We start from the raw sequence: 18216 nt of genomic DNA, 5'->3' as shown, positions 1-18216 counted from the left end.
AATCATCCGTATTAAGACAATAAAAGACCTGAAATATTTCCGTTAGTGTGTAATGAATCTAAAATATATGAATGTTAAATTTTCATCATGACATTATGGAAAATGATGAACTTTATCACAATATGCTAATATTTTGAGAAGGACCTGTATATGCATATACATGGCAGATTAAATATAATCATGACTAAGTCCAAATATATGCATATACATGGCAGATTAAATATAATCATGACTAAGTCCAAATATATGCATATACATGGCAGATTAAATATAATCATCAAGTTTTATCAACATGTTTCTTCTGAATGGAATAACATTTTGAAGTAATCCAGTCAGTCCTGATTAACAGTAAATGGACTGAACTTATATAGCGCCTTTCTAGTCATACTGACCACTCAAAGCTCTTTACACTCGAGCCACATTCACTCAGATTTACTCACTATTAGTGAGTCTGTGGAGTGAGCTAAATATTTGTATATTGGTACAAAGGACTTCCAAACTCAAAGATTTAGTACTCATCACTAAAGAAATATCATCGAAATGCCAGTAGAAATATACAAAAAGCTGATCAGTAATGTTAAGAAGGATTTGATTGCTGTAGTGTCAAACATTTTTCCCCTGATTAATGAAAAAGGTGTAAGGAATTCCAAACTTTTTTCAAAATAAGATGTAAATAATAACTCCTGTACATAGTTGTCTTTTTAAAGATATCTGTCTAATTTAATAGAAGTAATAACCTTTTGAATAAAGATTGTAAATATAAACCTTCAACATATATCTGAAGCATTCATTTTTGTTAAGTTTGATGATTACTATTAGACAAACAAAAATGTTGTGACCAACACAATGATGGGAAAGGGTGCTGTCCAGCTGTCATCTATACACCCCACAAGAAGAGCAGCAACCAAAAGGTCACTGCTAAAGAATCGGGCAATTCTTTAGTGTTGTATCCAATCATAATAATAGAAAGTCATGTGGAAGGAAGAACAGTTTTAGAAAATGTGCAAAAGCAACAGGTAGATTTTGCATTTCATTTGGAATTTAGAGTTCCTTGAGACTGGAGGAAAAGTGGAGAGGCACAAAATCTATGTTGCTTGAGGTCTAGTGTGAAGTTGCCACAATCGGTGATTATTTGGTATAACATCTGCTGATGTTGGTCCACTGTGTTTTATCAATTCCAAAATCAGCACAGCCATCTACCAATAAAATGTAAAGCACTTCATGCTTCCCTCTGCTAACAAGCTTTATGAAGATACTTTTTAGCATTTTCTACAGGACTTGGCCAACAAAGTGGCGAGTCAAACACCACAAAAAAACTATAAGCTACCAAGTGTAAAATGAGAAACACCCAAAGCCAAGAATGCAGACAAGCTGAGAGTGGGTATTAAAATTAACCTGAGCTACCTAAACACATGGCAAAGCCACAGAGTGATGTCCTCTACCCACCTGAATCAAAAGCCTGAATGACCGCCTTGGCATGTCAGCTAGTTGTGCAAAGGCCTGGGGTCTCATATATATTAGTGTGCAGGAGGGGTTTTTGTTTTTTCATCCTCTGCCAACTCACACTAGAGCACTAGGGCTTGTCATTGCAAGCTTTGCCCCTGTTGCTATTTGGAAACACTTCATCATCCATCACCACAACCAAGATGATGCCAAAACAGCTGCAAGCTGTGCTGGAGGAGGCAGTAAATATTGTAAACCTAATTAAATCAATGCTCGTCTCTTCTCCATCCTCTGCAATGAGATGGACGTTCCCTTCCAACAGTTGTTGCTGCAAGCTTAGGTCAGATTGCTGTCCCCGGGCAAGGTCCTCAACTGCTTGTAGGATTTGCATGAGGAAGTCCTCCTATTCTTTGCTGAAATAATTTCTCCAGTGGTGAAGGAGGTTGAGGACATAAACTGGACATGAGCTGGGTTGCAATGTTGGCATCTCTTTCAGATATCTTTGACCGAATAAATGATCTGAACACCTCTCTGTAGGGCAAAGAGAGCCATATCTTTTCAGCACACGTTTGAGATTCTGCCAATGCAGTGCTCTTTGACCTGGAGGGTTGTGGGGTGTGAAGTGCCTTAATAGCATTTAAAGAGACTGCACTAACACGAGTTGCTCTCAGACGCATCTCAGAACAGGGGTAAAAGAGGGGCCTGTGGAGGGAAAATTATAAGGAATTCAGAACAAAGCATTGCAATTCCACTTTATAGAGACCATAGCAAATAGCACCCCCCGGTGCTACCTCACCCACACAGTATAGCCTGGGGTGTATACTGATTGGAGAGCCCCACCGATTTAGCAGATAGTGTTTTCTGTTTTAAATGATGACTTTCATCATCTTCACAGGAAGTTTCAGCTACTTCCTTCTAGAAGAAGGGTCTTTGTCCCAAAATGTAGGACCAGATGTTTTAAAAACAGCTTTGCTCCAACTATGTTACTGAATCAAACAATCTAAAATGATACTGCCACTCTCAATGGATTTTAATGGACTTAACACATTTTTGGAAGTTTACATTGTTTTGGTTTTATGGTTTTTACCTACTGATTTTATCAATATTTTGTTTCTTATCCTATTTTAAGGGTCTACTCTTCTGTGTCCTACTTTGATTTCATTTCTGAAGCCTGGAGCACTTTGAGCACTATTATATTTAGTTCAACGGTTCCGGTTGGGTTAAGATTTTTGTATAAATGTTTTGAACCACTGCAAAACAAATCTACCTACGGGTATCAATAATGTAGCCCTAAACCTTGAATATGACTGGATATAACACTTAATAGCCAGATTCTTTAGCAATGACCCTTTGGTTCCTGCTCACCTTGTGGGGGTGTCGATAACTGCTGGAAAACAGTCTTCCCCATCATTGTGTAAGTTGAAACATTTCTATAATACCACCTTTTTCTGGGGTCATAATCATCAAACTTAACAAAAATAAATGCTTAAAATATACTGTTAAAATTTGGATTTACAACTTTTACTGAAGACGTTTTTGATATAACATTACACAGGCATCTCTTAGAAGACAACAATGTAAAGAAGTTTCTATTTACATTTTATTTTAAAAAATGTTGGGAATTCCTTACACCCTTCTCAATAATAAGCGCATAACTCTTTTGACATTATTGTCAGGCCACAGAGTTGAGCACAGGTTAGTTGCTGTTATTTAGTTGCTAGTTAGCAGCTAGACCCTTGGAGGAGGAGTCAGATTGTTTTCTCACCTACAGTGGCAATAAGACCAACAGACTCTGCTCTATACCTACCTGTGCTCAGAACATTCTGGTTCTTAACCTGGCTGTATTTCTGCTTCTAAGGTTGCTGTCAGTGAGATCCAGTCCTGGATTACCCGTCATGGTTCTGCCTCCTGCATGGTTGGTGAATACTTAAATGAATTTACTTCAGCTATATGACTTCCTGGATTTCCCAGATCAACCAGCAGAATTGCTGCTCGTGCTCCAAGTTCTGCCTGTCCACCCTACAACGCAACTCACCTTCTGGAGGAGCCCACTCACACAGTACAGCGGCCTGCCAACCTTAGTCTCCGTGGCTTGCTCACCTCTTCCCGGAACATTCACATCCACTTCCAAGTAAGAATTTAGTTTTCTCTGCAACGATCTAATTCACCTACTCCATTACTAACAGTCATCTCCTCCCCATTGTGCTGAATCCTGAATCAGCCAATATTCTGGTTAAACTTTATCCTGTCTCCGTGATTGTGCCTGCACTAGAGTCTCCTGGTTATGACAATATGGCATATATATCATTCAAACCCTTATATTTACTGACCAGCTTTTTGCATGTTTCTACTGGCATTTCAACAATTTTCCTTTGGTGATGAGCTCCAAGTCTTTGAGTTTGGAAGGCATGTTTTCTATGACCCTAACCTTTTGTTCCATCCATAGGTTCTCTATCATATTCAAATTAGGACTCTGACTGAACCACTCCAAAACGTTAATACTTTCATTCAGAAGAAACACATGGTAAAATTACATAAATATACATCCTCTAGGTATATGCATAATTTGACTTAACCATGTCACTCTGTGTAAGGTATAATTAATTTTTTTTTTTTACAATGTATTGAGATGCACCTGTACTTCTCACAGCTAATTTCTTACAAGCCTGAGGTTTGGTCAAAACCAGTCCCATTTTACTTTTTTTTTTTTTTTTTTTTTAATCTACTGTATAAAAATTTCAGCCTAAGCGATCATAAGGGCAAATTCAAACTGCTGGTCGGGTCTAGTGATTGGTTAAAATTGAGAAAATTAACACCTTCAGTTGGCTCAGATTGCTTTCACAAGATTTTTTTTAGACCAGACAAAATAAAGCCATGCATTTGCAACGGATTGTTTTGGGGCCGTATTGCACTGGTCGAGAAGAAGAAACTATGAAGAAGAAAGTCAGTCAGGTTTCTGTTGCTAATCTAACGTTCAAATGTAGTTGTGCATCTGCACCTCCTTACTACTTCATGTAGCCCCACAAGATATTTTTAAACTTTCCTCTTCAGATTCTCTTTGTTCTTCCTGTTCTACTCAAATGTGCTACTCTTACGTTAAATCTTCTCTTCCTGCTTTTGGTACCCTGGCCCTGCATGAATTCACATTGCAAGTGTATCGCTTCAGGATCCAGATAAACTGTGCCAAGACAGTTGTAACCACTCCAGAAACCAAACACTAGCACGGTAAAAAGCATTCCAAAGGTTTGTAATACAGACTACAATTGCTATTTGGCATCTGGTATGGGTATTTTCCATAGATTACATTTCAAATGATTAAAAACCTGCACACCTGTTAATTATTAACTACTTTTTGATACTTGCTGTCTCTGATATTACTGCATGTGTCGCAATGGTTATGCTTGTTTGTCTTCCAAGACCAAGATGGCTGGGGAGTATTTTTTGTAACATCATTGCAAACATAATTAAAGCTGCAAGCAGCATTAGGCGAAGGGGATCAAATATGGAGCGCCCTAAGTAAAACATTACACTTCCTGTTCCCAGTGAGCGGGGCTTCAATGATGTCAGCATTTGACAATTGAACATTGTTTGGGGCCAGATGCGGCTCAATCTCAGAGGGTATCGTGTCTCTGCGACTTTCCTTGTCGAAGCTATAAGAATTTCTTGTTTAATGGCGAGAAGTCAGATTTTGAGGCTTGGCTACACACACATACTTTGATTTAGCAAAAAGCTTTTGATAACTTTTGATCCCCAATGCCTTACGAGCATACTGATAAAGTATAAGTACTGTCAAAATCTATAGGAGTTCGCTCAGACTTCAGAAACGGGTACGAGTCCTGACCCCATCGCGTTTGCAGCATGTCTTCCCCTCTTTCTCCACTCCTGTTTCCTGTCTAACTAGTGTCATTAAAAATCTGGGAAAAATAAAGGCCACTAGTGCCACAAAAAAAAAAATGTGTTTGCTGTTCTATAAAGCAATGGTCCCATAGTTGTAAACAAGAAGCAGTAGCAGTAACCTTTTGCACCACGTTCTCCTTCTGCATCTGGCTCTGCCTGAGCTTCTTGAGCAAGACAAGACGAGCTTCTTCCAGACGCAGCTCTTCCCTCAGAGCTTTGATCATCTGCTGTCGCTCCTCTCCTGTTTTTCCCTAGAAGAACACACACAGTTAGTGACCAACATTATACAGTTGGCTGGTTTACGGCCATACAGATTTCAAACTAAAACTGCCTTCAACAACCTAATGCTTACCTTATACAGATAATACAATTGGCCCCGTCTTTCAGTGTTTAACCCCATCTCTCCTAGACATAGTTACTGGCTAAACCCTCTACTGTGACTAACTCTATGTGCTCTCTTTCATACTCTAAACAAAAACTGGCTAAGAGCTCATGTACTTAGCTGTCTTTCTCTCCTAGATGAAGCTACTAAAGGAGCTATAACCAGTAATGTTTCACTTTTCTTTTCTATAGAAAGTACTACTGGATCAGTGCTTCTGTGTTGGTTTTTTTTTTTGTGTCTGTTCTGTTATCTCAAACTCCCAGACTGTCATGGCAGATGGCCGCTCACACTGAGCCTGGTTCTGCTGGAGGTTTCTTCCTGTTAAAAGGAAGTTTTCCTCTCCACTGTCGCTACATTCATGCTCAGTATGAGGGATTGCTGCAAAGTCAATGCAAGCGACTGTCCGCTGTCTCTACATGGTCATCCAGGAGGAGTAAATGCTGCAAGTCACTGATTGGATGCAATCTGCTGAGTTTCCTTAGATAGAAAAACGTTTTAACCAATTTGAATAATAAACCGAATCCGACTGCACTGTTTGATAGTTAGGATTAATTGGAATGTATGAACCTGACTTGAAATCTGTATGATTCAATTGAATTGACTGTGTAAAGTGTCTTGAGTCAACGTGTTGTAAATTGGCACCATATAAATAAAAATGAATTAAATTCAACAATAGTTTTGTAATAACACATGGCTGAAATAGTTTGGCAAGATCTAACCATGTTTCAGATGAACATATGAGTGATGAAAAAAGAATTCAGATATAACCCAGTTAGTTAGACAGTAACGCACAACCCTGCACTTTAATAATGAGATTCCTCAACTACAAGGATAAACAGGTTTTTTTCACAGCAACACTGGCTAACAATGACATTCTGTACCAGAATCAGCAAATACGGTTCTACCCATCTATGGAAGCAGTTTGACCAGATTCGAGCTGAAACTTGGATTGCGACATGGGGTGGATCACCAGGCCAAGCTTCTCGTAACTTACGAGGACAAGACTCACTCTTTTAAAACATCAGCAGCAGAGTTTATAAAGAAAATCCAGAAAAAAAGCAAACAAGGATGGAACATTGGACTGAAATTACTCTTCTTCATTGAGTAACCTGTAAATTTCAGGTATCATCATTATATCTTAAAGGCACATGCTTTTGTTTTGTAATGGTTAACACTGAAATGGCCTGGAGAAGTCAAGTTATCTGTGTGTATTGTGGTTTGACAAAGGCATAGTGTTACAGTTCTCCTGCGATGGACTGGCGACCTGTCCAGGGTGTACCCCGCCTCCCGCCCATGGACTGCTGGAGATAGGCACCAGCTTCCCTGCGACCCATTATGGAAGAGACGGTAGAAAATGACTGACTGACTGACTAGTGTAACAGTTACGTGCTGGGGTGCACGATCATGAGTGCAGATGGTGGGGAAACTAGTAAGGACGGGTAGATAAAATATTGCTATTTAAAATGTTCAGCATCGGTAATAACTGTTTCTGAGTTGGAAAGAGAAAAGTGGTTAGAAAGCGGTCACATGACACAGGAGACAAACAGTTGTGGGAGGGAGACCCACAAGGATGGGTTATGGGGGGTAGTTCAAGTTCATGGGATTGAATGAGTGATGAAAAAAGAATTCAGCTATAACCCAGTTAGTTAGACAGTAACACGTTCTACTATGTGGGTTTGTTAAGCTTCTCCATGAAGAAATCCTTAAATTACGAGGCAAACATTTTTTTTTTTTAGATTTCAGAGTGTTGTGTTGTTTAAAAGTCGCAAGCATTAAACCTTAAATTTGTTACATGGAACTGCAGGGATCTACAGCACTTTAACAAGGTCAAACAAGTCTTCAATAAATTAAAAGATATGGCCTCCAAAATATTGTTTCTGCAGGAGATGCACCTTATGGAGGCAGATTGGAGGAGGGTTAGAAGGAGGTAGCGGGGCAGTGTATTTACCTAATCTCGAGCACCTTACCTTGCACCTTATCTCGAGCAAGAGGAGTGATGACTCTTATTTTATGAATCTGTTCCATTTCATGTAAACATTTTTATCAAAGATAAGAAGGGCAGGTATCTAGTAGTTATGGGGTCCTTATTATTAGTGGATATATATTTGATTAATGTTTATGGCCCTAACATAGACATAAATCCCCTAACATCGAGGATTTTTCAAGACTTATTCCATTTGTTTTCAACATTGCCGGGCGATACACCATAGTTGGGGATTTTAATTGTACCCTTAATCCAAATATGGATAAATCCACGGGGAATGGACCAGACACACAATAGCTGTAGAATGACTATACAGAGATTTATTTCAGTTTCAATTCAGTCAGTCAGTCAATTTCTACCGCTTATTCCATAGTGGGTCACGGGGGAGCTGGTGCCTATCTCCAGCAGTCTATGGGCGAGAGGCGGGGTACACCCTGGACAGGTCGCCAGTCCATCGCAGGGCAACACACATACAACCATACACACACTCATTCAAACACCTAAGGGCAATTTTAGAGTTACCAATTAACCTAACAGGCATGTTTATTTATATAGCGCCAATTCACAACACGTCATCTCAAGGCACTTCACAAAAGTCAGATTCATACATTCCAATCAATCCAAATCATTGAACAGTGCAGTCAGATTCTGTTATTTTTTCAAATTGGATAAAAGGTTTTTCTATCTAAGGAAACCCAGCAGATTGCATCGAGTCATTGACTTGTAGCAGTCACTCCTCCTGGATGAGCAAGTAGCGACAGTGGACAGTCACTGGCGTTGACTTTGCAGCAATCCCTCATACTGAGCATGCATGTAGCGACAGTGGAGAGGAAAAACTCCCTTTTAACAGAAAGAAACCTCCAGCAGAACCAGGCTCAGTGTGAGCGGCCATCTGCCACAACCAACTGGAGGTTTGAGAAATAGCATAATAATCTCTGACCATGCATCGTGATGTCTTCTTTATAGGAGAGAAAAAAAATAACCTGCGACCCATCTAGGCTGCAATTCCAACATAAATGGTTGCAGGATGAAGATTTTGTCAAGTATATTGGCCAACAGATTGAATTGTTTCTTTAAATAAATACTAATCAAACATCAGCATGTGTAAGATAGGAAGCTTTTCAAGTGTTTCTTTGGTGGGCATATTATTAGCTATAGGAGCAACAAATCTAAGAGCGTCAAGAGGGATAGCTTGGAATTGAAAAATAAAATAAAGAACATTCATGAAAGGTTATCAAACTAATGATACAGATTTGTAAAAAGAACTGCTGATTTTAAGAGCTGAATATGATAAACAATCTAGTGTTGGTGCTGCATACAGTCTTTTAAGATTAAAACAATCATTTTATGAACAAGGGGATAAAACCGGAAAATTATTAGCTTGGCAAATTAAACTGCTTGAAGCAACGACAATTACTTCTATTATAACACAGGACAAAAGATCCAAGAGATAGTGATAAAGCATTTGAAGATTACTACCACAAATTATTTGATGCCCAAGAAAATCTAGACTGTGATGATGTGGATCGATTTTTGAATGGGATGAATATTCCAGTTATTCCAGGCAAGTTAATAGTTAATTTGAACACTGGACTTAATAATCAGGAAATGGCACAGGCTGTTGATGAAATTAACTTGGGCAAGCAACTGGGGCCAGATGGCATTCCCATTGATTTACTACTACTACTTTATTTATAAAGCACTTTAAAACAACAGTAGCTGCGAAAAAGTGCTGTACATACAAAAATCAAAATAAACATGCAAAATATGAAAAAGACAACAAAAGAGTAAAACACCACGGCAAAAGTCTCAACATGTGTTAAAAGCCAAAGAATAAAAGTGAGTCTTAAGATGAGTTTGAAAGTAGACAATAAAGGGGCACTTCTAATATGTAACGGCAAAACATTACATAAAAGCTCTGTCTCCTCTTAGCTTTAGTTCAGACCTCGGTACCTCCAGGAGCAGCTGATCAGCTGACCTGAGGCAACGAGCGGGAGAATATGGGTGAAGCAGCTCATAGAGGTAAAATGAGGCAAGACCATGTAAACATTTAAAAACAAATAAAATAATCTTAAAATGAACCCTAAAATGCACAGGCAGCCAGTGGAGAGAAGCCAGGTTAAGGGTAATGTGCTCCCTCCTCCCGACACCGGTTAAAAGCCGAGCAGCAGCGTTCTGGACCAACTGGAGATGCCTGAGGGAAGACTGGCTAACTCCAAAGTAAGAAGTGTTACAGTAATCGAGCCAAGTTGTAATGAAGGCGTGAATTACTGTTTCAAAATCTTGTCTTAAAAGAAATTTCTTTATCTTTGCCAGCTGCCTAAGATGATAGAAGCAGGACTTGACCACTGCGCCATCCTGGCATTTTTACTTAAGATCACTGTCCATTATAAAACCCAAGATCAATAAGCAATGTTTCAAAGGGGCTGCTGGGACAAAACACCATCACTTCTGTTTTCTTGTCATTAAAGTTTAGGAAATTTAAAGCCATCTGGGCTTTAATGTCTTCAAGACATAGAAGTAGGGCCTTAATCGATGGGGCCCCTTTTTTTAATGACATTTATATTTGAATGTCATCAGCATAACAATGAAAGGAGATTCAATGCTTTCTGAATATTGAACCCAAAGGATGCAAATAAAAGAGAAAAAAGCAGGGGACCGAGGATTGAGCCCTGTGGAACCCCATAACATAGAGGAGCAGTGAAAAATTCAGAACCAGCTAAATTTACAGACATGGCTTTGTCTGACAAATAATACCTAAACCATTTTTTTTGCGGTACCAGTAAAACCAAGTTGGGTTTGTAAACGAGATAGTAAAATATTGTGGTCCACTGTATCAAAAGCAGTGGTTAGGTCAAGCAGAACAAGAAATATTCACCAGTCATTTGCCCTGAATGTCATTAAAAACTCTCACCAAAGCAGACTCTGTGCTATGCTGAGTTTTAAAGCCTGACTGAAAAACCTCCATAATGTTGTGTTCATCTAAAAAGGGCATGACCTGAGAAAGAACAATTTTCTCTAAAACCTTTGAGATAAAAGGCAATTTAGAGATAGGCCTAAAATTAGCTTAAAGAGTTTTATCAAGGCCAGGCTTCTTCAATAGAGGCTGTACCACAGCATGCTTAAAACTTACAAGGACAACACCTGACATCAACCTGCTGTTTACAATAGCAAGAATGACCTGTCCAATGCTAGGAAAAACCTCCTTAAAGAACTGGGGGGAAGCACAAGGATCACAAGGAGAACTGGATGGTTTTATATGTTCAACAATATCCTTTAAAAAGGGCAGATTCACTGGTTGAAATTGATCAAACACAGGTGGACAGCGGATCAAACAGGAAGGGTCACAAACAGGAGGAGAAATGAGGGCTCTTGCCGCAACCTTATCCATGAAAAACTACATAAAATCATTACATGTTTCAGAAGATGCTTCCAGGCAGACAGGTTGTGGGACATTAAGAACAGAGTCAATCAATTTAAACAACACACGAGAGCTATTTTGATTGGACACAATAATGTTGGACAGATATTTCCTTTTAGTGTCTTTAACTGTGTTCTGATAATGATGCCAGCAGTTTTTGAGGATCTGGAATGAAACCTGCAAATTATCTTTTTTCCATCTCCGTTCAGCTCTCCGGCATTCTCGTCTGACAGCATGGGTTTTATCATTAATAATGGCTCAGCTTTAGCCTTAGGCTGTGTGATTTTCATAGGGGCCACAGTATCAAGAATAACCTTGCAGTTCATGTCCAACCAGGAACATAAATGCTCTGTATCCACGTCAAAGGGAACCCGGAACTGCTCAAAAGCAGCAGAAAACTGACTAGCAGTAAAAGGGTTAAAAAACTCGACAGTGACAAGCAGGAGCCCAAGGTTTAACTGTGGCACAAAATAGAGCAACATTAAATAAAACAGGCATGTGATCAGAGATAATATTTTCATATTTTCAAGGTCAGTCACAGGCAGACCATGAGAGAGGACAAGGTCTAATGTGTGTCCATGTTTGTGTGTGGGGCCATCACCCACTGCACCAGGTTAAAAGAGTCAATGAGGCTAAAAAGTCCTTCAACAACAGCCTCCCAGGACAACATACATGAATATTAAAATCCCCAAGTATAAGGACACGATCATAATCGATCATTATTCCTGACAAGAAATCAGAGAAATCACTTAAAAAGTCCTTGTTATATTTCAGAGGACGGTAGACAATGGCACACAGCACTGGATCAGAACGTCTAGCTCAAATAAAGTCACTTCAAAACTTGACGGTGAAAGTGGTGCAGTGCGTGGCTCACATTTAAAATGCTTCTTGTAAACAACTGCCGTTTCTCCTCTGGATTTCTGAGGGGAGCTTAAATAGGAACGCCCAGGTGGTAGAAGTTCCAAAAACACACTGGAATCACCATCCTCAATCCAGGTCTCCATTATGCAGAGGAAATCCAGGCCGCAGGAAGTGATGAAAGTTTTGTTTCCCCGAGATCTGGCATTCACCAGGCCGAACCTGGCGGGAGCCACGGCCTGTGGTTTGGCAGACCGAGGGACCCAAGGTAGCGTCCTCAAACTCCGCAGGTTAGCTCCGCGCTGACGGAGCCCAGAGAAGCAAGGGGAGCGTGACCGAGGGCGCGCATCCATGCCGGAGACAAACATCAAGCAGGGATCGATGGGATCCAGAAGACAACGTGGCACAGAGGAAAACAGTAATCCATTCCTTACCAGGGAAATGGAAGTGGATCGTGCCAGGCGAATTTTAAGTTTCACCAGCCGCCCACCAAGCTTACCATGGTGACAGTGGCATTTTCGCTGAGAGGGCAAAGCCGGTGGCCAGAAAAAGCGAGTGGAAGTCTTAATAAATGTGGGGGCAAAGTTTTATGCCCACCATAGTCAACCATGCCTACACTTTTAACATGAAATTGAATATCCAGGAGAGATTGGCGATCATATATTAGCAGAAACTTAATGCACAATACAAAACATGAAAACAAAAGAAACACAAACATAACGGTGAAAGGCCGACGGCCCGCCAAACACACTGGCACCATCTTGGACTTCTACATGCAAGGCAAGGATGCCATAATGTAAGACGGTTATTGCATGTTATTTGGTCTGAGAACAAAATACAGCGTTACACGCAGAAAAGGCCTTTGATAGGGTCGAATGGCCTATCATTTTCGTGTACTTGATATGGAAGTAACTTTACAAAATGGGTTACTATGGGTTATTATACACTGCTCAAAAAAATAAAGGGAACACTTAAATTACACAATATAACTCCAAGTAAATCAAACTTCTGTAAAATCAAACTGTCCACTTAGGAAGCAACACTGATTGACAATTTCACATGCTGTTGTGCAAATGGAATAGACAACAGGGGGAAATCTTTGGCGATTAGCAAGACACACTCAATAAAGGAGTGGTTCTGCAGGTGGGGACCACAAACCACTTTCTCAGTACCTATGCTTTCTGGCTGATGTTTTGGTCACTTTTGAATGTTGGTGGTGCTTTCACACTCGTGGCAGCATGAGACGGACTCTACAACCCACACAAGTGGCTCAGGTAGTGCAGCTCATCCAGGATGGCACATCAATGCGAGCTGTGGCAAGAACGTTTGCTGTGTCTGTCAGCATAGTGTCCAGAGCCTGGAGGCGCTACCAGGAGACAAGCCAGTACACCGGGAGCCGTGGAGGAAGCCGTAGGAGGGCAACAACCCAGCAGCAGGACCGCTACCTCCGCCTTTGTGCAAGGAGGAACAGGAGGAGCACTGTCAGAGCCCTTCAAAATGACCTCCAGCAGGCCACAAATGTGCATGTGTCTGCACAAACGGTTAGAAACCGACTCCATGAGGATGGTATGAGGGCCCAACGTCCACAAATGGGGGTTGTGCTCACATCCCAAAACCGTGCAGGACGCTTAGCATTTGCTAGAAAACACCAGGATTGGCAAATTCGCCACTGGCGCCCTGTGCTCTTCACAGATGAAAGCAGGTTCACACTGAGCACATATGACAGACATGACAGAGTCTGGAGACACCGTGGAGAGTGATCTGCTGCCTGCAACATCCTTCAGCATGACCGGTTGGCAGTCGGTCAGTAATGGTGTGGGGTGGCATTTCTTTGGAGGGCCGCATGGCCCTCCATGTGCTCGCCAAAGGTAGCCTGACTCCCATTAGGTACCGGGATGAGATCCTCAGACCCCTTGTGAGACCATATGCTGGTGCGGTTGGCCCTGGGTTCCTTCTAATGCAGGACATTGCAAGACCTCATGTGGCTGGAGTGTGTCAGCAGTTCCTGCAAGATGAAGACACTGAAGTTATGGACTGGCCCGCCCGTTCCCCAGACCTGAATCCGATGAAGCACATCTGGAACAGCATCTGGGACATCATGTCTCTCTCCATCCACCAACGTCACGTTGCACCACAGACAATCCAGGAGTTGGCGGATGCTTTAGTCCAGGTCTGGGAGGAGATCCCTCAGGAGAACATCCGCCATCTCATCAGGAGCATGGCCAGGCATTGTACAAACGTCATACAGGCACGTGGAGGCCACACTCAATACTGAGCCTCATTTTGACTTGTTTTAAGGACATTACATCAAAGTTGGATCAGACTGTAGTGTGTTTTTCCACTTTGATTTTGTGTGCGACTCCAAATCCAGGCCTCCATTGGTTAATAAATTTGATTTCCATTGATGATATTTGTGTGATTTTGTTGTCAGCACATTCAACTTTGTACAGAACAAAGTCCCTCCAGTATGTCCTGGGTCTTCCTCTGGGCCTCCTCACGGTGGGACGTGTCCGGAACACCTCACCAGCTAGGCGTCCAGGAGCCATCCTAACCAGATGCCAGAGCTAACTCAACTGGCTCCTCTCGATGTGGAGAAGCAACGGCTCTACTCTGAGTCCCTCCCGGATGACCGAGCTTCTCACCATATCTCTAAGTGAGAGACCAGACATCCTGCGGAGGAAACTCATTTCAGCCGCTTGCATCCGTGATCTCGTTCTTTCGGTCACAACCCAAAGCCCATGACCATAGATGAGGGTAGGAAAGTAGATCGACCAGTAAATTGAGAGCTTCGCTTTTTGACTCAGCTCTCTCTTTACCACGACAGACTGGCACGGCGCCCGCATCACTGCTGACGCAGCACCAATTAGTCTATCAATCTCCCGCTCCATTTTTCCCTCATCCATGAACAGGACTCCAGACGACCCGAAGAAGGCACTCTACCCTTTTCCAGCTCAAGACCATGGCCTCGGATTTGGAGGCACTGATTTTCATCCTGGCTGCTTCACACACAGCTGCTCCAGTGAGAGCTGTAGATCACAAGCTGATGAAGCCAAAAGGACCACATCATCTGCAAAAAGCAGAGACGGAATCCTAAGGCCACCAAAACAGATCCGCTCAACACCTTGGCTGCGCCTAGAAATTCAAATACAAATACAAATACAACAATCTCATTTTAGGTTATATATACTATATTTCCCTTATATTGTTTATACACAGTTAAAACAATTGTCTTTGTGCTTAAATTTTGCAGGAAAAAAGGTTCCAGAGTTTAACAGGAGAAGCTTCTACATTAAAAGATGCATCGCAGCAAACACCCTCTGACACAAGTTCAACGACACTCCTCATTGCCTCAGTATGGAGGATAGGCAGGATTGTGAGGGGTGCGAGTTGATTCTGATCTCACATGAGCTGCAGTCTAAACTTTTTCTGCTGTTAGAGGTATAACCTTTCTAACCAAAATAGGCAATTGTGTTAGTTTTGTTTCCTACTATATGTAACTAGACAGTTGATGTAATATAAAACTTTATGGTGGAAATCTGTATTATAAAATAGGAAGAGGGAGGGCTGTTATCTCTGTCATGTAAAGAATGTGACTGCAAGACTTTATTAAAGTATTAAGTGTTCTTTATAGTTATAGTTTCATCAAGTTATTAAAACAAATGACACTAGTATTTCTTTTTCATTTGACTATGTCAAAAATGTGTGTATTTGAGTATAATACTCTGGTGATTTAAGAGTGCTGCAAATACTTCATGAATTTAACAAAAACCCCGAATTTTTAAATGGTCCTAGTCTATTCGGTAATTACCTTCATTACATTTTGACATGACTTCTGATTTAAAAATGTTTAAATCCTTTTAACCAGTGATATTTAAGACAACATACAATCTAAACAGTAGTAGTAATTTGCATTTATTGCAAGATGATCATCAACAGGTAAGTGGAGGGATAAGAACTACAAAGCATGTTATCTCACATCTTACACACTTTGATAAACATAAATCAAACATTATTTAAAACCGCTGTAGTATTAGGATAATTTCACTCTCCATGGCGATCTGTGAGGCTGTCTATATCTTCCCCAAGAGGGGCACAGAACTCTTCCTACACAATGGAGCTGAAACAGTTCCTCCATGCTTCTTCAGTCAATACAGACCATCTCTTTGCTGTGCGTGTCACCAGCTGGTTTTCTGTATACAAGGAATTTATAAACTGGCTGGAGATTAACTAGGTTGTGATCTGAACACACCAGGGGAGGGAGAAGTGATGAGCTGTATGCCTCCATTGTGCCTGCCTGTTGATACTGGATAAGGGCAGTCAAATCATCCAGTTTGTTGGGAAGGGATCTCACATTTCCCATGATGATAGACAGGATGATTGGTCTATACCTTCTCTTCCGGTTGCAAAGCAGATACCAGGTCCTGCGTCTCTTCCTTCTCAACCTGTGCGGATTGCCAAGTCGATCGGTGGCACAGTGTAGCTACCGAGAGCTAACAGTGGGTCTCTGGTATAAACAAAGGGAGTGTGGCCACTCCTGCGGAAAAAAAACTAAATAAAAACAAAGTTTTCCATAAAACGGTCAGCTCTATTTTTGTACAAACAAGATGGAAAAAAACAGGGACAGAAACACAAAACACAAAGAAATCAGGACTGAGTGGGAGCTGCTGAAACAGGCTGCCTGCTCGTGTGCCGCCGGAAGTATAATGTTGTGTAGCCTACTGACCCAGACAGAGACCATTGAAAGGCTCAGGAAACCTTTGCAAGTGTATTCAGTCATTTAGCTGAAAAGGGCAAGACCCCATGACTTTCCGATATTTATTTTTTTCAAAATGTTCTAATTTTCTGAGACAGAATTCTGGGTTTACATTATGTGTAAATACTAAATTTGAAATTACAAAAACACTTGAAATACTTCACTCTATATGTAATGAATCTATTTATTACAAGAGTTTCACTTACTGAAATAAGGGAAAAAAATATTCAACTTGTTTTATGATATTCTTATTTTTTGAGGTGTACTTGTATTATGAACAAAGGCTGTATAAAGTGAGTTATTTTTGGGGATTACATGACTAGCGGTTTTAACACGAAGAAACAGAGAATGTGTTGTATTATTTTGGAATAATTACTTATGAACAGGAACAAGAAATATGGATCAGGTATACAGTAACTGATTCAATATTTGTTAATAAATAATACAACACATTTTAAATTACATCTAACACCATGTTATTTTAACTGGCAGTTTTTCAGTGAGGTTCTAGAGGAATATGACGTAGGGACGCAAATTTGCTCTGGTGTCTCACTGCTGTCTCAGCTTCATCAGGTAAACACAGCTTTGCAGCGGTGAATGACAATGCCCTTCTTGAAGATGTAGAAAATCAAAAATGTAATGTCTTTGCAGGATATTTGGGCGGTGAAGCCTGCAAAAAAATAAGTTCTGCGTCTCAATTCTCCAAACTCACAGCTGGAGATATAGACCCATAGCATGGACAAGATGGTGGAAAGCATCAACAACCTAGAGACAAAAAATAAAGTCTTTGTGAAACAGCACTAATACGGATGCTAAACTAGATCAGATTGCTAAATAAGTCACCTCTATATGTTAGACAGAACATAGAGGACCTTACAACTAAGTTATCAGCTAGGCTAGAACGGGTGGAAACCCAACTGGGGGAAGCCATTACCCGGTTAGAAGATCAGGAGAACCGGTCATGATGCAACAACAAAGATTAGCAATCTACCAGGGCGCTCATAAGTAGACAACACCAAAGACTTCTTCAAGACATGGCTCCCAGAATTTGAAAGTGAAGGATGACCAGATCAAAGTGGATAGATGCCATCGCAACCTGGCTCAACCTCAATTTGACACAGAGATCAGAGCAATCTGCAATTGTCTTCATAACTACTTGGATAGCTGATCATGTGGAGAGCTACCAATTTGGGAGAGATCTCGGTGTCTGGGAGTCACATACAGTTTAAGCATTTCTCATCAGCACTGGAGAAAAAAATACCACGGGGGTGAAGAGGTGAAGAAGACACTTGGGGTCTTTTACAGAATGATTTTCCCATTATTGTTATGGATTAACCATAAGCACGAGACACGTCTTATAAAGTCCCCGGCATAGGCACAAAGGTACATGGAGGAAATGCAGAAGGATGTGTAAAGACTCTACAGGTAGTTCTGTCTGGTTAAACAATTTTGAGGTTGTTTAACTATTACTCTAGTAG

At 40.9% G+C, this 18216-nt stretch overlaps 1 protein-coding gene across 1 annotated transcript in view; it reads right to left on the bottom strand.

The window, feature by feature from the left end:
- gatad2b (GATA zinc finger domain containing 2B) overlaps window positions 1-18216 on the bottom strand; it is a 75072-nt gene that overhangs the window by 21717 nt on the left and 35139 nt on the right. Inside the window, exon 4 of the mRNA XM_047383320.1 lies at window positions 5460-5591. Coding sequence (XP_047239276.1) covers window positions 5460-5591 — 132 coding nt within the window. The remainder of the gene's footprint in view (window positions 1-5459; window positions 5592-18216) is intronic.

Source organism: Girardinichthys multiradiatus, chromosome 13, assembly GCF_021462225.1.
Source record: "Girardinichthys multiradiatus isolate DD_20200921_A chromosome 13, DD_fGirMul_XY1, whole genome shotgun sequence".
In the NCBI taxonomy this organism is placed as follows: domain Eukaryota; kingdom Metazoa; phylum Chordata; class Actinopteri; order Cyprinodontiformes; family Goodeidae; genus Girardinichthys; species Girardinichthys multiradiatus.
This window is presented reverse-complemented; position numbering and strand designations above follow the sequence as displayed.